Source organism: Epinephelus fuscoguttatus, linkage group LG10 (genome assembly GCF_011397635.1).
Source record: "Epinephelus fuscoguttatus linkage group LG10, E.fuscoguttatus.final_Chr_v1".
Lineage (NCBI taxonomy): Eukaryota > Metazoa > Chordata > Actinopteri > Perciformes > Serranidae > Epinephelus > Epinephelus fuscoguttatus.
In genome coordinates, this window is record NC_064761.1 from 40,282,098 (window position 1) to 40,305,391 (window position 23,294).

General features: G+C 40.0%; 1 protein-coding gene across 1 annotated transcript; it reads left to right on the plus strand.

Annotated features, from left to right (window-relative positions):
• Positions 1-136: 136 nt before the first annotated feature.
• On the plus strand, positions 137-9,360 carry spata18 (spermatogenesis associated 18). Its single transcript, XM_049588549.1, has 12 exons — positions 137-820; positions 3,265-3,370; positions 3,471-3,586; positions 4,325-4,443; positions 4,657-4,752; positions 4,853-4,990; positions 5,769-6,000; positions 6,110-6,268; positions 6,373-6,548; positions 6,956-7,079; positions 7,854-7,922; positions 8,182-9,360. The coding sequence occupies exons 1-12, from the start codon at positions 734-736 to the stop codon at positions 8,236-8,238; spliced, it is 1,479 nt and encodes a 492-aa protein (XP_049444506.1). The 5' UTR covers positions 137-733; the 3' UTR covers positions 8,239-9,360.
• Positions 9,361-23,294: the final 13,934 nt, after the last annotated feature.

The window sequence follows — 23,294 nt, forward strand, 5'->3', positions numbered from 1 at the left end:
AGGAAAGGGTATGGGCTGAAATGATAAAATACAGATATTCATGTATTTTATTTTGTTATTTTAGCCCTTATTTATACAGTCTCAATTGATTGATTTTGTTGAACTCTGTCATTATAGATATCTTTATATTAAAATTTGCATTAGTATTGCATGCCTCTTACGTGCAGTAGTCTGCTCCTGGTTTCAGTCTTAAATCACACGTGATCATGTAATTCTGGCTACTTGCTATGGTTTTAAATGTGCTAAAGATTTGACAGCCCTCCCTGCACGTGTAATTCAGTTCAGTATGGCCTGCTGTATATTATAATCGGATTTAATCTAACACAGCCACTTAAAACGGAAACATCAGCATAGGATATGTGTGTTACCGAGCCTCAGGGTTGACTCTGCGGGCCTTTGGTGTCGTTTGACAGTATGACATTACAATCGTATTTACATGAGGGGAGAGCAGAACGTGCAGAGGACTGACTGACACAAAGAGCCGAGCTTCTAGTTTATCCGTCCCGAGTTATTTAGATTCAAAACACTGTGTGGTTTACGGTGTCGGCTCGTCCCGCTCGGTTGCCACAACTGAGGCGGTGCTTGGCATCTGTGTCGTAGGTGGAGAAAGCTGCCAGGACAGGAATTTTTACTGCACCGCACTCCCCTTGGAGATCACACCCCCGGCGGCTGTTGTCCTCCTCCTGAGGCGTTTTAACCCTCCGCGCATTGGTTAGGCCTACTGAGGACTGACATGGCCGACACGTTGAGGAGACTGACTAATACATCTTCCTTCAGCGTCTTACAGGACAAGCTTGAGAGCTGGCACAAAGACTACCATGTAAGTTCATCAATTAGTAATGAGCGACCTAAATCTGACCAGAGCACTTCATCAGTGCCCTCGGTCAGCATCGACATCTGCTGTTGTGGAGGCTTAAAATTACATTTGTCTAAACTTGAAATTTAAGTTTCAGTCAAAGCGTTTCAGATAACATAACCACCTCCTCTAGACAGTATAACTGTCTCTGTTTACCTCTGTCGACTGCTGATTGTTTCACTATCTCCTATAAAATTTATATTTTTTTTACCCATTGTTATTTCAATAATGGCTGGCGCAGTTGTTGCACAGTGGTTTGTATGATGCATGAAATAATTCACAGCACTACAGCAGAGGAATGCACTTGTTTAGATGACATTGATTTCTCGGTAGAGTTTGGTTGCTATGGACGCCAGTCGCCATGGCTACGGTTGGACTTTTCCAAAGATCTTTTACTTCCAGATAGTTCACATCCTGTTACTTCCTGTAGAAATCCGCTGGGTGGCGACGCAGACCGGAACAACTAACAGAGGGACGCTGGTTGGATGAAGTTTGCCTTCAGGGCTTCTGCCATAAACAACTTTATTGGTTATTATTATTATTATTATTATTATTATTTAAATATTATGGTTTGGGTTAAAATGAAAAACCCTGAAGGCAAACTTCTCTCATGTGCCAGAGGAACTGTTTTAAACTTATAGGCAGGTTATTCTATAAATGCATTGGGTTTCTACCACAAATAACAAAAAAGACATATGCAAGTTATTTTAGAGTGATGTTGTCTCTTATCCTTATGTAGTTACTTACTGGAACAGCCTTACAAAAGACCTTTATCGGAAAAATATCTGGAATTTACCCCTTTCTTATGAGTTGCCTGAGCACAATGAGAATTTAAGATCGTGAAAATTAAAAAAAAAAAAAAAAATCAACAACAATGTATTATTACAAATGCACATACTACGTTAATTTAAAAAAGGAAAAACTTAGTAAGTGAAGGAGTAATAAAAATAAAAAGGCAGAGTCTGATCTGTGATTAGATGAACTAGGCCTATATATTGTTGCGTTGGTTGTCTCTTCAGCTGGAACATGCACTGGTATGTCTTGCTGCATCTATGGCGCCAACACTGTTTTCTCCAAGAAGATGTTGCATTTTAGTCTGGTCAGAGAGTGTATGAAAATCTTGGAGTTTAGACATTACAAAGCTAATTATTATCTTGTCAAGCTGAAAGGAATATCAATGTAAATTTGTCTATCTTGGCATTGTGCCCTTACTAAGAAGCTAAGGAAGGACTTGAGTAGTTTATTATTGATAATACTGACTCTGATTTCCCTTTGTGCCTACAAAACGTTTTGTTTGGTTTCAATAAATGTCCTGGCAATAAAATCAAATAATATTATCCTAATCATTCTTTTAGCAAAATCTCATATCCACAAAATAATCATTTCAATTGAAAATGAACCAGGCAATATATGAAATCTAAATCTCTCCCCAAAAATAATATGGTTATTAGGACAATGAATTTGTGCATCTTTTTAAATGCATTTGTATGAATGAATTATGTCTTCTGGCTTTGTATATGTAGCTATATATTGCCCCCTGGCATTCTGTTTCTGTTTGCTTGTTTTATTGCGATCCATTGGTATCGCTTATGTTTTTTTGTTAAAAAATTAGATTCTGGTTTATTAAGAACTTTAAAAAATCTATTAAAGAACACAACTGTCAATGTATGGCATTAAACACTTGTGTCATAAAGTTTCTAATTGAAAACAGAGCTAGCAACATCAATACCTGTTGCTTTTTTGGATAGCCTTTGAAACCTTCTTTGGTCTGAGTGAGAAATGTGCCCTCATCTGTCTGTTAAAACAATTCTGCCTTTGGGCATTAAAAATGTTATTGGTGGGGTTTTTTTAAAAGTAATATTAACAATCGTAATGACTACAATTATACAATACCAACATTATATATTCATCCATCACAGAAAATATATCAGTACAACATAAAAAAGAAAACCTGTAACATTTTACAGTTTCAAATGCTTTTATGGTTTGAATTTGACTTCATTTTCAGAAAAAATTAGACATTTGTCATGTAACCAAACAACAAAACCGTACTACAAACGCTACAAATCACATATCAAACGATGGTGCAGTGCGACAAATTAATCATTCCTTTTGTGTTCAGTGTTGGGCTTAGGTACGCTGAGGCTAAATAGGAGCCACATACTCTGATTTTATAGGTTGACAGACTGAGGAACAAAAGAGTTCCTCAACCTGTTTAATGAAGCCTGTGGAACTCTCAATCTGTGGTGTGGTGTCAAAAGCTGATAAGCTGAATGTAAATATTGACTGACTAAGTGGAACATTCGTCACCCTGTCACCATGTGTCTGAAATTAATTTGTCTGTGGCTGTACACAGCAAAGGTCTGTCTGGTTCATTAGCCTGTTGTTTGTCATATTTGCCCTCCCAGGTTATTTCCTGCGACCAGAATCTAAACAGATGTTGTGAGCTGATCGAACTAACCGCCAAGATCCAGGGCCAATTGTTTGCCATCCTCAACCTCACAGCTGCTGAAGGTAAGCATATGCATTTACACTTTCACTTCCAAAGCATTAAACAGGTTTTAATCCCTCATGAATTTCTCAACACACGCTCTGTTTTTAATTCATGAAAAAGGTGGGCACTATGCTGGAGTGGACACCCTCAAAACACGCCTGCTGCCGTGGCTTGGGACCTGTTTTTCAATGGCGAGGCCCTCTGTCACTGACGACACCAGTCTACAGCTCATCCAGGTGACATCTTGTCTTCATGACACTGAATATTTCACTAATCCACCGAAATTAATTTGATCTACGCCACAGACAAAAATGCAAAAGTGTATCAGAGCCACACTATGAAAAAAAATCTTTGATTTGATTGAGAAAAAAAGTCATTATTAAAACAAGAATAAAGTCGTACTACTTCAAGAAAAAAGTCCTAATATTAAACAAATAAAGGCATCATTTTTACAGGGCAAAAAATGATGTAACATTAAATAACTAAAGTCACAATTTCATGAGAAAAAAGTAGTAATAACTGTGAATAACTGGGAAAATGTTGTAATATTAGAAGAAAGTTAGTAAAGTAATTCAATAAGAATAAAGTCATACTATTTCAAGAATAAAAGCCATGATATTATGCAAATAAACTTTTAAGTCTATGGGGCAAAAATAACGTAACATTACATGAATAAAGTCATAATTCTGTGTGAAAAAGTAGCAATAATACAGGAATAAACTCTTAATTTTACAGGGGAAAATGTCGTAATATTATTAGAACAAAGTCATTTAAAAAGAATAAAGTCATATGATTTTAAGAAAAAAGTCTTAATATTAGGTGAATAAAGGTGAAACTTCTGCACTACATTTATCGTACAAAAAAACCCCAAACACATATTTTCAGCCAATTTAAATAATTTTCCTCTATTATGGCCATCTGGTGTTGTGGTTACTGTGCAACATTTGTACTGTATCATCATCTGTTATTATCAGGATTCAGCGGAGAAGGACATGAGGATCAGGGAGCTCTCTGCCTCCCATGAGAGTGACATGCTGCAGATGGACACTCGGCTGTGCTCCACTCGCCTGCAGTTGGACTCTGTCAGAGCAGAGTGAGTATAAGAGATATAAGACGATGGACTGCAGCCAGCTCATGTTGTAGTTTGGATAAATGAAAAATTCTACAATATGGATACAACTCCATGGATGAGGGAATGTATAGAAATGTCTATTATATCTATTAATACCCTCTCACGTTGCAGTCTGAATTATATGCACTGTAATACATGAAACCCACTATTAAAATAGCTGATTTTTGTTTTCAGATTGGTCAATGCTCAGAAGGAACTGGACGAGACAAAGAGCAAATCAGCAACCACTCTGCTGGCCACTGAAGATGAAATACTGCAGCTGAAAGCAGAGTGGGTTACACAGTCAAATAGTGCTGGAATATATATTCATCCGCAAAAGCAAAGCACAGTATGTTGTTCCCTGTTGATGTGAAGCGTGTCTGTGTTTCAGTTTGCGATCTGCACATGAGCAGGTGGAGATGTATAAGAGGAAGCTGGAGACTTTTGACTACGACTATGAGCGGCAGATTCGCTTGCTGAGAGATGAAGTGTCCACTCTGAGCACAGAGAAGGCCATGCTGCAGGAGAGGTAAACCAGCACCCATAATACAGACACACAAATATCATATAGAGACTGAATCACTGTGATGTAGCACTAATAAATACAATCACTTCCAGGTAGACATCTATCAATTTCAATTGCAGAGATATGTAAAATTGACAACCTTGTTACCTCCGCCAAGGAGGTTATGTTTTCGCCGGCGTTGGTCTGTTTGTCTGCAAAATAACTCGAAAAGTTCTGAACGGATTTTGATGAAAGGTTGATAATGGGACAAGGAACAGATGATACAATTTTGGTGGTGATCGGTTGAAGCGAAGCGGATAAAATAATAAAATGGCGGGAAATCCGAGGTGCTTGGCAGAGGTCTGCGCTCTCCGAGTGCTCTAGTTAATTTCTGTTGTCATTTTCAGCTGTAACTGTAAAATTTAAAGATGCATAGTTAAACACGGTGGTCCAACTTATCTGGCGGTTCTGCTATGCCGTTTTTGTGTTCCTGTGTTGCTTTGCTAGTGTCTTTGATGAACCAAATCTACCAGCACGGAAGCCAAACAACATACTGCTGACAGGGGTCGCCGCAAAACATACTTAAGCCACCTAAAAAGACCCACCTAACAAAATCAATATCAGTCTAGAGCCAAAAACTAACCAGTTGAGGCAACGTGTGCTCAGTGCCATTTAATTTTATGTACGTGACACAGAGGTTTTCTACCTGGAAGTTTTTGTAAACAAACATTGTGATTTGGTCCATACACACACAGATTTTGCTGGATGTCTCAAATTATGTCTGTCTCTCCGTCTCTTTCAGGTTGGTGAGGAGTCGCTCTCCCAGCCCCTTGCCAAGGCCCAGTTGCTCGTCTAGCCCCATGAGAAGCGAGTCGCCCACCAGAGCTCAGCTCACTAACTCCTCCCGCTACGCACGTCTTGTATCGCGCTTCAGTGATCTGTACGCTGTGGAGCGGCTGGAAGCCCAGACCATGCTTCGACGCCACATTGTTGACTTAGAGATGGTCCAGAAAATCATCTTCATTGCTGTGGCGGTATGACTCCAGTAGTACCCTAGTTGATTGATTTAATCAGGGCTATATAGTCCGCTGGCACGTGAAGCAATTGACTTTAAAATGTCATTTTCATGTTCTCATGTCTCAGGAATCCTTCAAGACAGCGAAACTGGCTTACCGTCAGTTCAAGCTGCGTGTGAGAAAGACGTTGTCTTCATCCCACTTTGGACCAGAAAGTCTGGAGGATGCAGCTGTGGATTACATTGTCAGAAACCTGGACCTCTATGACGTTCGGGCCAGCGTCAATGTAGGATTAAATTATTCTCTCCTGTGTCCTCTGCAGGATTTACAAACACATTAGCTTGATACTGATAAGGGCAGTGCATCTGTCTGTGTGTTTCCTCTCCACAGGATGTGATCAACGCCATGAATGTGAACCCTCGGATCTCGTTCCCACCAGAGGTGGATTTTGCTCTTATCTCTACCTTGATCAGGGAGACATGCAGGGTGGCCTTTGCCATGCAGACACTGGACCCCCCGCTTGACTTGGCCTTTGCCAGTGATGGAGAACTTTACAACGACAGCAAGTCAGTCCTCTGTACAGTCCTTTGTCTGAATTCTGTGTTTTTCCTGTTTGTTGTGATACAGATTACAGCACTGATCCCCAGCATCCACGGCCATATGTGGGTTTATATGTAGCAACGACATTATGCAGAAATCCATGTTTTTCGGATTTGAATACACCAGGAACACGACTGCAAAACTAAAGAATGACATAAAAACCTCAAATAAATAAATAGATAATGGGGCTGCCCTTTACTGTATGATGCTAGTACATTTCCAAACAATTACTGTAAAACATCACTCTATGAAGCGCAGCAGTTCAACTTTTTTGCTGTCTCTACCAGCAGATGTCACCCTCAACACTTAGAGGTCACCCTCACACACATTCTCACAGCTCTTCCTCACGCTTTCCTCTGCCTCTGTCTGACAGGTATCGTCGCAGCTATGATTCAGACTTCACTGCTCCTCTGGTGATGTACCACGTGTGGCCGGCCTTGGTGGAAGGAGATGCTGTGGTAGTGAAGGGCGAGGCTGTGACCAGGAGGGGTGCTCTGGTACTGACTGTATAGTATTTCAAACACGTCAGTTAATCTAAGTGTACTCTGGAGCAATGGTTCCCAACCTGAAGACTCTTGACTAAGTGACATATTTTATGGATATATCATATTATAGCCAATGCATAACAATAAGAGTACAGAGCAACTGATAACCTTGATAATTAACCCAAATAATGAACACAATAACTGCAGGAAGTTTGTGTGAAACAAGCGATTTGGATATATTTTGAGCAGATTATTACACATATTGCATCAAACATGACTTTTCCTGATAGTCTTTGGAATTTTTAAACAATTTTCTGTCTGTATTATGTTTTTTTAAACAATCATACATACTTAAGAGGCTTCTTTTTATTCTCCCTGACACTGGGCCATTGTTCTATTAGCTCCGGCTGTTTTATGTGCACACTATTCTCATGTAGATTGAGGCTGTTAAGCAGCCTCTGTGAATTTAGCTTGTGTTCAGGTCTTCACTGTGCCCTTTTCCTGTGAGCTTTTTTTTTTTTTTTTTTTTTTTTAAAGTTCATATCTTGAATAATAATCTCAATTTTAAAAATTTAGTTTTCTTTGCAGAAATTAAGGAAATCTTGAGATATATGTATGCAGCCTCTATACAAAAACTGTACACCCCTTAAAATCAAGAGAGCCTCGCAACCACCTGTGAAGCTTTGACATCCCCTAGTGGAGGCCAAGAGGTTGGGAACCAGTGCTCTGGAGAATAATGCAAGTCCATGGAAAGGCTCATGTGTTTGCTGGTGTCTGTTTTTGCAGTGGAGCAGAAGCCGGAGCAGAAGTGCCAGCCCCGTGCGCTCTCGCTCTCTCAGCCCAACTCGCACTCTTGTAAGTCTCCATAATATTTGACAGTGCAACCAAACACACAGAGAGACAGGCACCACTTGTTGAACTTAACCTTGCTCAGCTATTCATGTAATTCAGATTAATTTCAAACTCAGATGTATCGCTCTTTCCACTTAACATGCATGCACACCCATGGCCTGAAGGGTATGTGCTCAAAAAACTCGGCTTTATTTATCTGGATTTGTTTTAATCTTACACAATAGTTGCAAATATCTTTAACAATAATGTATCTTTTTTTTAGGCATTTAACCGCAATAGAAGTCGGTCTCCTGAACGTCTTACAGCGAGCCACCTGTGATCTCTGGCCTTACACTGATCCTGGATGTCAGTGAAATTAAATTTCAGTTGACTTCATCTGTGATGTTACTCTTATGCTTCCACCAAATAAAGCAATAAAATCCTGAGATACTGTACCACCCAAAGGCTGCTCCGAGTTTACATGATTGGAGGGCAGTTTGATGGGACATTGGCAGGAACTAGAGGTCAGTATATTTTAGATAAAGCATAAATAGCCTGGCAGCTAACTAGACAGTTGTCTTAGTTTACTATATTTACTCTGAGATAGATAATACTAACAGTGTTTTAGTGATCATCGGAAACTTTTAAGTGCTTTATTCAGGGGACAATTAGACCTGCGCAGTAGCACTTTCTCAGTCTGACAAGAAAACATATTCAACTTTACTCCTCTCTTTACTTTTTACCAAAAGTCAGTAGAACTCTTTCAGCGTATTGTACGACATACAATATGGTGCTAATGATCAGTGCTAATTTAAACTCCTCCAGTACTTGAGTGACTGATATTGGTCAGTTTGTTTTTAGTGTCAGTGGTTGCTGTGTTTTTGTAATTTCATTTTTTATTTTTTGGTGCTGTTGTTTTATATTTTGGGCATTTCTTTGAGATAAAGTAACGTTTACGAACATTTCACGTGACAAAACATGTTTAAGACCTGAATAAGTGGAGATGATTTTGCTTTTTAAGTCTGAAATATGTTTTAAGTGAGATTTTTCCAAATAGTAGTGTAGTTACTGTGCACTACAGAAGGACGAGTTGCTAGTAATTTTGGGAGAGAAATGTCTGTATGAATTCAACATGACAATTCTATTTATTATATATTTTTTCAGCTACAACCTGTGTACTGTACATCATAGCTTACATAATCATATCTGGTACTACTGTACTTAATTTGCCCTTAAATGGCTTGAATTTATGAGATATAGTCGATACTGTAGGATGAATTTATGTTGATTTCCCTATGATTTGATTTGTGTTGTGTGATGAATATATTTGTGAACTGTGCCTTTTATGATTGCCTTTTTAAAAGAATAAATGATACATTTTTCTATTGACTATATATGACTTTTTTTTTTTCTTTGAGACACTGTTAGGAATGGCTGGTGTCATTACCAAAGAATTAAGCCAGAAATCTCTGTCATCCAAATTAAAGTCTAGATAAAGATATGAACTGATGTATATCTAATGTTTATAGACCAATTTAAATTGAACGCATGCAGGTGCACAATTAAAGCAAGCTCCTTTTATTTATTTTTTTTTAATGATGACTACTGTTCTCCCTTGTATTTTGGGATCTAAAAGGATTCCACTGTGGTTATTTTTCTCAATAATTCCCCTAATTTCCATCTTCTGACCTCAGAGTGTTCCTAGTACCCTGTTTTAACAATAGGTGGTGCTGCTACTCTATCATGAAACCGAGCCCAAGCGTTGAAAACAGTGCAGTGGTTGCAGGACAATGTCTCTGTTAGAGTTAGTCTTTCAAACATTTCACCCATCCAACATGTTGCTGCATACAAACCATCAAAAATATAACAAGACATCATTAGCAACACAAACCAAAAGATAGACATCTTTTACAGCATTACAGGTATTTCTGTACACTTTCAAATGATAAATATTTATGTGCAAAATGTCAAATAAATTGTACACTAAAAATAAATGCTACATGCCTAAAGTTGATCATGATAGAGGACTTTTTTAAAATATGTGAATAGCCATCTTAGTCACTGCGCATCAACCATGTGTGAGATTTACATTTGAATCAAATCCTCTAGGGACTCCCAACAGCAACATCCCAGTCGTGATGCCTTCATACATTGTTTTAGTATTCTCAGCCATCTAATTAGGTCTCTAGGCCTTGCCCAGTCCTGCACCCGCCTGCCTCACCAGGCAAGCCAATTATACTGCCAACTCTTCCAACCGTATCTAATATCTAAAATCAGACATTTGCTCCGCAGAGCAGAAACTGAGCTCCAGCAAACCTCCGTGACCTCGAGGTCCTTGAGAACAGCCTTAAAGGATTCATTTGCTGACCACTTCTGTCATCAGTAAAAGAGGCACAGGTCTTTTCTTGGTAATTTACTGCAGTCCATGGTCATTACGTAGAGAAGACGTTAAATGATTTAGTGGATTAGATGGAAATTGTACTCATCCACTTGTGATGATACTCAGTTGAATTATAAATTGTCTGGGCTGAGACTGATTTAAGATTACATGGCGGGTTTTGAGCATAACAGGATGCTGCACCAACTGTGATTTTGTGTCATGAACAAGTACCCTAAATACTAAGAACTGCATAGCTTTTAATCTTGTGCTTATACCCACAGAGTCTGAAAAATATGTGATGTGATTTCAGTGTCATTGCAGCGTAAACTCAAACCCCAAACTAACTTATGTGCCATTTCTCCTGAGGCAGACATCTAAATTTAAGCGTATCCTCACAAAAATACAAAATAACCCTTTGTTAAGCCGTGCATTAGCAATGCTGAGAGACTTGGAGAACATATTCGGAAAAGAAACGTGTAGAATATGCAGAAACCCATGTCATGGAAACTTCCGCCATGCCTCCTCATCACATTCCCACACAATGAGCTTCTTGTCTGATCTGCAGCGGTTCAGAGAGGTCCTGGCTCCTGGGACACAGGCCAGGTCCTGCTACCATGATACAACTGGGAGGGAGCCTGTAGACTGTCTCAGCTCAGTTTGTCCTTCTGTGAGCCTGGTGGGGGGTTATTTACTCAGGTGTGTTGTGGTCAACTGCGGTCACGGACAGAGTGACCGCGGACTGTGGATGGATGGGGATGAGAGAGGAAATCGAGAAGGGTCTCGCTCTGTGTTTTCTACGGACAGTTATGCAATAAATAGGGCTGCACGATATGCAAAAAAAAAAAAAAAGATATTGGTGGATTATTTGGTGGATATTGCGATTTAAATATTGTACTAATATTTCGATTAATTCTGCAGCTCGAGCACAAAAGCCGTGTCATGACACTTAAGCTCACCACAAAGTATTTTCAGTTGATAGAGACATCCAGATTCAGCTGTCTTCTTGTAGCAAAAGGATGAAATCACCAAGGTATCAGCAGGTGCCAGAACTTAAATCTAAATCCATTGCCCAAAGCAGAGAGACAGCAGTAGCTGGAACTCACCCTAAACAGACTCAAGAGCTGCAAATCCACCTAAAGTTTCCAGATTTGGTGGCAAAAGCCTGATTCAACACTACTGGACCGCGTGATGTTTCCTCTGGATGCTGTTAATGTGCTCAGTGCTGGCAAGAGTTGAGTTTCTGGAGCTTGAGCGTGATAAGTACCCGCCCTGATCCCACAGCCAGACCATAGGGGGAATATTAATGGGGCTGTATATCACAGAACATGATGACATGGTTATGGGTGACCAAGCTGCAGTGCATAAACCAAAGGCAATATTAAAATAGAGAGGGAATGGAGAAAATCAAGGCAGATGACACAAAAACACAGATGGGGCAGGTGAGAATGCCCTCAGTGTCATTCTTTGCAAACAACCCCTTTACATGAATGCTTGTTATCAGTCACCCTTGGCTGTGATTGTCGATCTTTCCTCTGATGGAGTCACAATTCAACAGAGGAGTCAATGAGCCACTGCAGGTCGACAAGGCCTCTGTATCTCCAAGAGAGGCAGTGCAGCCTGTGGCCCAGAGAGGCCGTTAAACACATCTGGAATGGAGCAGGATGCAGGTTTTGCACAGGAGGACCTCACGATTTATGACAGGAGGGACAAAACAGGGGTAGGGAGAAGACAGTGCACTCATGACTGTAGCTTCATACATCAGCACAATGTTGTGTGTGACTGATTGTAAGTGCACCACACGGACAACCCGACCCCACCCTCTATATTCCCATTCTCAGCCGTGCAGGAACACCCAAGGGCGATTTCCTTGGCACCGACGAGCATGTGAGGTCATGTGGCTGCAGGCATCAGCCCAATGGGTGCCGGGGAGCAAACAGGCGTGACTGCTGATCTTCTCGTTTCCAGTGAGATCAGACATCAAGTGACCAAATCCTCTGCCAGAGATACCACGGATAAATACTTACTTCCCTTCTCTATGACGACTATCATATCAAATAAAGAAAAACGACTTCGAATTTGGACTCTCTTTTTCCCAGTGCAGACATTAGTCCAGACTGTTTCCTCTTCCTGCTCTGTCATCAGTTGCACATCTGGGCTATCACAGGCAACGGCCGATTAAGAATATTTGTAAGTCTAATGATTTGATGTGCTCTCTTCAGAATAACCAGTTTCTTGAAATGATGGAAGCATGTGTTAAAGGGACAGTTCACCCTAAAATCAAAAATACATATTTTCCCTCTGACCTGTAGTGCTATTTATCAATCTAGATTGTTTTTCAAAATAGATTTTGAGTTGCAGAGTGTTAAAGATATCGGCCATCGAGATGTCTGCCTTCTCTCCAATATAATGGAACTAGATGGCACTCGGCCTGTGGTGCTCAAAGAGCCAAAAACATGCATTTGAAAAACTCAACAGCAATGTCTCTTTACAGAAATTATGACCCAGTTACTCAAGACATCCACGGGGCTTGTGGTGAGCAGTCTTATATAGGAACGGATGCATACATCTACTTGGTGATTGGAGGCTTCTGTAAGCATAAATGGCGTCCCTCTCAACTGAGCTGTAGTGTTTGCTAGCTCAGTGGTACTAGGTGAGCTATTTTTTTTAGTACTTATTTTGTAATGTGGAATAATAGAAAAGGCTTGATCAAGTGCTATTACTCAAAATGAGAATAACCTACTGTTGTGGACTATTCATCTCGGGAAGTACGTTATTATGACAAAACTTGAGCCATTTATTAGATATTTAAATTTTTACACGTTTATACATGTAATACACGTTTTTGCATTCGGCCGTTCCGTCTTTTTGCTTTTCAGAAGGAAGTACTGCCACACCGCTGACATTTTTTTTAACTATCCACACTGTTTTTCACCCGGTTGTTGTTATCATGTGACCTCCCCCTCCCGCTCTCCTCTCTTCTTCGTGTGTTACAATGAAGTGCTGGGTGGAAAAGCTAGAGTGGATTTGTGGAATAGAGTGCTTGTATCGCAGTGCTAGTATCGCACTTTTCCCCTGCAGTGCGATCCGATCCACATTTTTTGGCTGGATCGCAGCATATTTTCAGAAACTACATAAAATGTCAACCAATCTTTTTTTTGTTTTTTTTTAACCAAAAATAACTGTGCAAAAGTGGCTCTTACACTAGCAGTAGATTGGTGGTTGGTGGGTGTAGTTCAGCAGAAAGAAAATAGTTCCTACATCAAACTGCTCACAACAAGGTCTGTGGATTATCTTGAGTGATTGGGTCATGATTTCTGGAAAGAGACATTGCTGTTGAGTTTTTCAAATGTATTTTTTGATGCTTTGAGCACCACAACTGCCATTCAGTCAGAAAAGAAGGCAGACATTGCTACAGCCGATACCTCCAACACCTGCAACTCACATCAAAACAATCTAGACTGATACTAGCACTACAGGTAAGACAAAAAATAAGTATTTCTTTAATTTGGGGGTGAACTGTCCCTTTAATGAGCTTGCGATGTCCTGACATCAACAGACACTGTAAGACTAAATGATAACTTGAAGTGCAGAAAACATCCAACTCTGTTCACATGGTAAAATTTTACTCATTAAATCAGCAGAGGTGTTGTCTAACGAGCAGCCCAGACCTGGCTGGTAATCACGTGCCCTGCCTTTCATGATTTTAAAAGAGCAGCGACACAAAAGCAGATCTCAGGGTGAGGTGATTTGGTTCATGATTTTCCACAGAATTGTTTTTAACACATCATTAAAGCCTCAGAGGCAGTCATGACCTTTTCTCTTTTTTGTCAAGGAGGGGGCGAGATCAACTAGATGTCAATGGGATTGAAGGCTGCGCTCTGCTCAGTGGAGAGAAATCTATTTACATTTCAGATGGAAACATCTTACAGCTGCTAAGTAGAGACGTCAATCTGTGCTTTAATTACACCTTTTGCTTTGTCAGGAGGCGCACTGCAGTGAACTTGTCCTCAAAACAGAGCCCTGCATGGATGCTGGAATGCTCCATGTAAAAACACATCTGGATGATGTGATTAATGTGAATAACAGCCATCCATTTACATTACAGAGTAGCACTGGCAGGGCAGAGTGCCGTGGATGCAGGTGTGAGTTTCGAAGGTTACTGCTCCGCTGGGGCTTGTTACACTTAGCTTAGATTTGATACTCTCACGGAAAACAGGCGCTCAAACCTGGCGCCAATCTCGTGTGTGACTGGCCTCAGCACTGAACACCCCCACCCTGAACAGAGATGGTGGAAAGGAACATTAGAGGGAGAAAGACAGAAAAAAAGAAAGATCTGGTAGATTCGAGAGCTGGAATAACAACAGCCTTACAGAGAACATGTCCAACTATTAAATATGTGGAAACTTTCTTGTGGTTGTGGTTTGACCTCCGCGGGCGCTGAGTCTTTACAACTTCACTCACACTGACTGAACATGCCGCCATGTCTTTGGATGTGTCTGTCTCTGCTTGCCTTTTTCTGCTTCTCATGGACATATGCGAGGAGGTGAAAATGTCGTTCAGTGAAAGCAGACAAAGAAGAATACTATTCTGCAAACACATTTTCAAGAACAGAAAAACTGAAGAGGTTGTTTAAACGGGACACACCAAAGAATGTGACAACATTTTGATTGAAAATTACTTGTTTGCGCTTAATTATGGATGATCAAATGTGTATAGGGTTTACATCTAACTTTTTTACCTTAGGACTTGCAGAAATGTGTCTACTAACATATTTCTTATCAACAGTGATGTTGTTTCACCACTAGATGGCAGTTCAACACTGTAATTTACTTCAGTGTCTCCAAGGTCCACACATAGAATACACAGTGGTGGACGAAGCACTTAAAATCTTTTCTTCAGCAGTAACAAATATATTTCATTATGAATGAAAGCATTGCATTCAAGGTTTTAAAATAAACGCACACAAATTCTATCAATGACATAAAGTATAAAAACTAAAACTATTTGCAGAATTACCTCATTTAGATACATATTATTGGATTAATCTCACAGATGCATTAACATATAACCATGTAAATACTTTATATAATGTTCAGGATACTCCACCTGCTTTGCCTGGGGGCCTCTTGTGCAAAGTGACAGGGAGCCAGGGGCCAGTTAATAAACAAATATGAATGATATTTATCAGTATATATGATAAATTAGTTTATTCATTTATCTGTGAGCACTTGTTTTGTACCCTGTTAAAGGTTGCAGGGGGGCTGGAGCCTATCCCAGCTGACACTGGGCAAGAGGTGGGTCGCACCCTGGACAGGTTGCCAGACAATCACAGGGCTGACACATAAGACAGATAACCATTACTGCTCACATTCACACCTGCAGGCAATTTAGAGTCAACAATTAACCTAACATGCATGTCTTTGGACTGTGGGAGGAAGCTAAAGCACCTGGAGAAAACCCACACTGGCACAAGGAGAACATGCAAATTCCTCGAGAAGGGCCCCAGCCAGCATCCGGGTTTGAACCCAGAACCCTCTTGATGTGAGTCTATAGTGCCAACAAGCTCTAATTTGATGCTTTTTTTATGCACTCTGGCACCTTATTTACATTGAGTACCAAAAAAATCCCAATGTGAATTAATTTATTTTTATTCTGAATTACAAAATGGTTGCTGGGCCACTCAGAAGGGATGCCTGATATTGGATTTTTTGCCCGATATCTGATATGCTGATTTGACCGATAACTGATAACATTCTTTTTTTTCCCTACCTAATTTTAGTCATCATCATTATATCATGCATGCATACTCTTATCATGATGGCCCACCAGCAGATGGAGACATAAAATACAATATAATATTTTTCAATGCAGGTAATATCTATTCATTGTGCAAAATAAGAAAAAGTTGTTGGCCGATTCCAATATTTAATTTTAAAGCCGATATTGGCCGATACCAATGACATACCAATATTTTTGTGCATCCCTACCACCCAGCACCCTATTGCTGGCCAGATTTAGCCTGTTAGGCCGTATGTTAAGTATCACTTCTCTTTAGTGACCAGTAACTACAGCTGTCAGATGAATGTAGTGTAGTAAAAAGTACAATGTATGACTCTGAAATGTAACGAAGTAGACGTAAAAGTGCCTTAAATTGCATTCAAGTACAATGCTTGGGTATTTTCCACCACTGGAAATGCAACGTTTACAGTGAGCACCACTTGTTGAAAAAGCATGTCTTCTCACTTTTTATGGCGAACATCTCAGTTATTGTGATCTTGCTAGTTGTACTGGTGGGACAAACATTTCCCTGCTGATCTCCTGTGATATATGCATGTCTGTCTGCCCAGGGCCCCTGAACCAACGCTCGACTGTGTGGAGATGTTCAGTGCTTCTGTACTAACATATGCTTCTCCGTATTGCCAAACAGTCAATTCCCAAGAGGGGGCACATAGATAAAAAAAAAATTTCTAGGACAGAGGTGTAAAAAAACAAAGGAGATGCAGAGAGAACGAGGCAAGGCTGTGGTAGCTCCTTCAAACCAAAAGTTATGGTCATCAGTAGCCAAAGCTGATTTAGTTGTATAGGAAAGTAATGGGAAATATTCAAGGGGAAAATACTGTGGAAAAAATTCTTTCTGTGTCCATTGAAAAAAATAAATAAGTATTAGGCAGTTGAAGGTCAGTTAATTTCCATGTCTTGTCTTCATGTTTCTAAATCTAAAAGGCAAGAGCTTAAGAAGTAAGACAATATTTCAGAATCAGGAAAAACACCACACTCTCTGAGCCAGTATGTAGCTAACATATGTTTTTGAGTTTTGGGCTGTAAAGACAAAGTGACAATATACAACGTGGACTTTGTTTTGTGTCCTCAGGAGTCTGAACACGAAAATTGTGTGTGGGAGGAAAAGAAATACTTAAAATGAGTCATAACTGGAATGTTTAAGGTCTTATTCTTACACCTGAGCAGAAATCATTCAAAACATTCTCTCATCTCCACTCTGAGCAATCCTCTGATTGTCTCTCTTTTGTTTTCAAAAGGCACTCAATCATGTGCAGTGGGAGATCAACGAATGTGATAATAAGGACACTGACTCATGTCAGTACAAACTAACACGTGTTGCCAGCCAGAGAAAATGCTTTGCAACAGTAAACAGCATCACCATGACACAGCCCTGTCTCTCTTTACTTGTCATTATCAAAAGCAGTCACTTGTCTAATAAAGAACGCTTTCAAGGTCTCAGCTAGTTGGCTGCTCTCAGATCATTCAATGTCTTCAATATGTCTATTACAGCTTGTACGATCGGAATACATCTGTTAAAAATTATCACTAAGTTAGATTTTGTTTTATAAACCAAGGAGCTTCAGTCGATGGTTTCTACCTTTACAGCTGACACAGTTTCAGCTCTGGAAATGATACAAAATACCGCGTGAAAGGTGCAAGATTTCTTTGTCGATGGTATGGAACTGTAAATAACAGTCATCCACGTACAAGTGACAATTTGAGGAACAACTCAATCAAGAATGTTCATATTAACAGTAAAAAGCAGTGGTCTCAGAATTGAACCTTGGGGACAGTCTGGGAAAGTCACGATAACTGCAATATTGCATTACAGCACTATTGACAAGCCAACCACAGGGGACGGTAGACAACTGTAACAACCACTATATTATAGTTTTTTCCTATTTCTCATGGGAGTGCTGGATATTTACACTCTGCTTCAAATGCCAGCAGCGTGACAAAGCATTGGGTGTCTACTCTGTGCCAAGAACGGATTGGTAAAATGCCGCGGCTGCTTGTTAATGCCACTTTTTATCCAGCTGTCCAATCACAGTGGGGAAGAGGCAGGACATATAGAACTAAGACCAACCATCCCATTGCTGAAAAACAACAATGGAGGAGTTATTAATACTGAATCCCCACAGACCGGCGGGCCTGTCTACTCTGTCTACGTGCTCCAGCCTTTCCTTCATCCTGAGCAGGTACTCTACATTCAACAGTTTTACTTCCACAGATATTCTGTATCATAGCAACCAGATGCAATCGCAGCATCTTTTTTTATAATTATAATAAATGAAGTAATTTGCAAAACAGCTAATCTTAAACTCCACATGTATTGGAAAAACACAAGTAATTCAAAGGTAACTACATAAACAAACAATGTGTCAGAGCTGATGAGTAGATTCCCTGTTATGCTTGCGGTTTCTCATGGTACTGTAGAGCCAATATTCCCATAAGACCATGCCACTGTTTTGGTCAACTAAATCTTAAGAGTCCTCTGCTTAGTTTCTCCCACAGAGCAACACGTCACTTTCCCTACAAGTCTGACTCACTGACGTAACATACAGTAAAACTTAAGAGAGCTGAAGTTCTCAGGAAGGCCTTGTCTGTTTTTTACAGCGACTATTTCATAAATCTAAAACTGAGCTAAGGGCGTTGTTTATTGATGTTTGTTCAGCTCTTGACTCTGTGGATTCTTTTTGATGAAAACTGAGACTTCCCTGGTATCAGATGGCAGATTGCCAGAAAAATAAGACTGCTGGCACTTCATCCAGCTGTTCTGAGGCAAACTAGACAATAAGACTGAAGTATCTCACGTGTTAATACATTTGAATTCCAAAAAATAATTACCCAAATGTCCCATATCATCCTACAGATGACCAAAACAATCAGACTATTGCGCACAAACCTTGTGCATGGCTTTACGTGACTTAATGTGTATTATGTTGAAGCAAAGATGCTTGCATAAAGAGGACACTGGTCCCTGACACAAGACATCATCTTGTTTACCAACACAGTCCCCATTCTGAGCATCACATCTCCTTCTTAGTATCACAGAGAAAAGCAGAAAGGGCTCTCAAATCTCAGCCTGCTGTTGACACACTTTCATCAACAAACAGTCAGTTAGGTGATGGTTTGAAAACTAGATCAAGGAAAACGGTGTTCAGTGTGTGTGTGGGTTAGGAGGGCATCTGGGTAATGTTCCAGTTATGACTACATGAAATCAGATACCTGCAAATCACAACGTCAACTATAATAAAGACATTCGTTTGAATATTGCACAACTGCTGCAGGCTGAAGTTTTGGGGTAGCTTAAGTCTGAAATTTAAGATTACATCTGCTTGGTGTGTTTAACATCAGTGCTGATGTCATGAAATGGCTTTTGGGGTGTTTCTGAAGGCTTGTGGACAGAAAAGGGAATCACAGTAACACCAGTGCAGACTGGTTGTCTACATTTGGCATGGAAGTCCAGAGGGACTGACTGGAAGTTACTGAGCCCTCCTCCCTGTGGGGACTTTGCAAAGGAATTTACATCAAAACTCTATTTTTAATGAGGGAGAAACAGCTGACTTATTTTGGTCTTTTTCCGATTCACACCAAAATAGCCGTGACTCAAGGACTGACGATGATGTTAAGTGGTTTTGTTTGGTAAAACATTGTATACACCCTAATTTCTTTGGAGCTGAGTTGCAGATAAAGGTGGATACTGTAATCTCCTTTAACTGTTAAACTGTTTTATTTCAGCGCAAGCTATAAGATATATCAGTCTGGTCCAGTTACATACAAGACAAAGAATTATGATGATATGAAAGTAGAATTACCAACTCATGGTTCGCCTCAACAAACCAGTGAAGTTACAGTTTACATCCATGTCTGTCCGGACTCATCTGTAACCATGACAGCTGACAATGCTTCAAATATGGATGTTGCTGCAAAGACACTACATGTTCTGAAACATGGATGCTTCACACACACATTCAACCCAGCAGCACAGAAGATACACAATCAGCACAGGTTCATGGTGGTCACGCAAGATTAGTGTCACCAATTCAGTATCAGAAGTTACAGAGTTATGGTGTTGAATAATGGCCAGAAAGGTGTTTTTGCAGAACATTATGATGTCACAGTGACGTTAACCTTTGACCTTTTGGATTAGGGATGGGCATCAATTTTCGATTATCGATGATTGATTGTTAAGGCTTTTGATCGATCACAAATAATTTTGATCGATAGTCGCAGTGTTTACCCTACAATGCCTGGCATAGGTCCAGCGAGCTGCCGTGCCAACGAGACCCCCCGCCCGGCGAGCACGGCGGCTCGATGGGCCTACAAGACCCCTGCCGGACCTATGCCAGGCAAAAAATCAGAAACAGACGGAAGCTCTCATCGCTCTCCAAAGCCTCGGCGGCACTGCACTCTTTTGTTTTCTCTCTTTTGAAATACACGCTTATCAATTAATCGATAATTGATCGTTAATTTTTTTGATGATTGAATAATGAATTTTGAACGTTTGCCCATCCCTGTTTTGGATACAATAATGTCAACATTGCATTATCTGATCCTATTTGTCATTTCTGTAAAATTTGGTCAAAATTCTGATCAGCTGTTTCTTAAGTTCAAGTGGACATTTGTGCCAAATTTGAAGAACCTCCCTCAAGGTGTTCTTGAGATATTGCGTTGATGAGAATGGGACATGCGTACTTACATACAGACGACCTGAAAACGGAGGTCCCAAGAGTGGAAGCATAAAAAAATGATACAAAAAACAAGACAACTGGAAATTAAACAATCATAGATGCTGCACAACTAAATAAAGATAAACCTAGGGCTGCCCCCGACTAATAATTTTCCTAGTCGACCAATATTCAGGTCATTTAGGGCCATTAGTGGACTAGTCGCCCGCATGTTTACAACAGTAATTCAATTATCAAATAATATATTTTGGGCGGGGCATCACAATGGTTTGAGTTGAAGGTGTACATATCACTTTGGGTTCGTCCTTCACCTTCTCAAAATGATCCCACACTTTGTGGAATGTGGAATAACCGCAGGTACCAGCCCTGGAAATTAACCTGACTCCTGTCTGACTGCTGAGTGTGGACACTTCCTGTGTCTGTCCTTTTTAATGAAACCCCCACATGGTCCAGTCATATAGGTTTGGATTTATTTTGACAAGGAGCAGCTCCTAATTGAGTTTCAAGGTTTTTTTTTCCTGCAACTAAGCAACCAGTGAAATCTTGCCGACTCATGACCTTTCTGGTCAACTAACGTTTGGTCAACTATTAAGAGGCAGCCCTGGATAAAGTCATGATAAAACTACAGATTTGTAAAAGTGAAATTATGAAGCTGAGTTTTCAAACTGGGACTGAAAACTATATATATATCAATACACTGAAAAGAGGCAACAGATTTTTCTGTGTTAAAGAGAAAGCTGAACACATTTCCACAGTATTAAAAGAAAAGAAAGGTAAAAAGAGAGAGGAAGCAGCTTTATGAATTTAATAAAACACTGTAGCTCCTGGCTCATAAAAATGCAAATTGGCCTATTTTAAAGCAAAACTACTGGAGTATTAATGTGTCTGCAAATGTTTTTCTTTAGAGGACCTCTGTGTCCTCAGGGAAAGAACAATAATGAAGAGATTGCTCTGATTTGAAAGACTGATGGTTACTTTGTTTTCCAGAGATGCCCTTGTTCAAAAATAGAACTGACAACAAATTTAGACACTGTCTCATTGTTGTTCATAAAGTTTTATGTTACATCACATCACTGACACGTATCATATCTATAGTTTCTGGGAAGAAGCTGAAGGTCTCCCAGAATGTTGTGATAACCATGACACTGTCATTATTTTGCTACAAATTGTGTGTGTCCCTGGGTGTGTTTGAGTGTGGGTGTGCGTTTATTCTTCTGAACAGCTCTCAGTGGGAGATGAAGTGTTTCTGAGAAGTGCCCGGGATCTTTCCATAGAAACAGAATGAGAGGTCAGTATCATGTTCATGACCACCTGTGGGTTTTCCCTGTGATTTCATTTCTGAATCTTACCACAGGTAATTACAGGAAAACAGAAACAACCTCAGCCACCCCTTGCCTTGTGTCTCAGATCATATTAAACAATGGTTTGATAACCACACTGGGAAACCCTGCGATCAGCTCAGTCCCACTCCAGCCACAAGTGTCTTCTTAATAATGTCAAACTATGATTGCCACTCATGCCTCACAGTGCTGGATATAAGTGGCATCTACAGGCAAAATCTGAGAGGCTAAAATATACTGAACTCCCTAAGTCGCTGTACAGCAGCAGCCTATATTAGCATTATATTTATATCTATATTAATATACTGACTATCACATGCATACAGCCTCCTGAATATGCTTTTGGGGGCATATGATGTTGAATTATCTTTCAGGAAAGACTGAAACTCCTGTTATTGTAGAAAACAATTAGGGATACATCATGTTTCCACTATTACTATCCAAATGTTCTGATATTCAATGACTTCATTTAAAAGGTTGTATGAGTCATATGAGGGTACATAAGTGCACAACAATAGCACTACAGTAAATACCACGAGGAACTGAGCACTCCCAGTAACGATCCTGCTAACAAAAAAAGATATTGATAATCTAAATAAAATATGGAGATTTGCTTAAAATAAAGGAGTCGCAGCTTTACATATATTCTCACTGTACACGCTTCAAACATGTGTGAATCAGCTACAGACGAAAGCACAGAAGGTCACTTGTTCCGCAATCCCCAATGTCCACATGTTCAGAAGTAATCTGACTGGATATTGACTTTTGGATCAGATCAAATCTTGAAAATCGGGTGTTCAAAAGAAAAAAAGAATTCTGAAATCGGATGAGATCACATAATCCAGTCTTGGGTTTGATCTGGATCAAAGCTTTATTGTGTGTTGTCCAAAACTTTATAGTGGATTGGAATACATTTTATCCAAAAATCAGGATTATCCTGACCCCAGCAGAACAGATTCAGGAACACAAAGTAATACAACTTTTAAATTGATGAAATATATATTCATCCATTCATTAATTTTCTGGAACTGCTTATCTTGGTACAGGGTTGCAGGCAGGCTGGAGTCTATCCCAGCTGTCATTGGGCAACAGGCCGGGTACACCCTGGACAGGTTGCCAAACTATTACAGGGCTCACACAGAGACAGACAACCATTCACACTCACATTCACACCTACAGGAAATTTACAGTCATCCATTAACCT

Coding starts and splice junctions, on each gene's coding strand:
- spata18 (XM_049588549.1), top strand. CDS start 734: ATGGCCGACACGTTGAGGAGACTGACTAATACATCTTCCTTCAGCGTC. Junction 3,371..3,470: donor CAACCTCACAGCTGCTGAAG/GTAAGCATATGC, acceptor TTCATGAAAAAG/GTGGGCACTATGCTGGAGTG. Junction 4,991..5,768: donor AAGGCCATGCTGCAGGAGAG/GTAAACCAGCAC, acceptor CGTCTCTTTCAG/GTTGGTGAGGAGTCGCTCTC.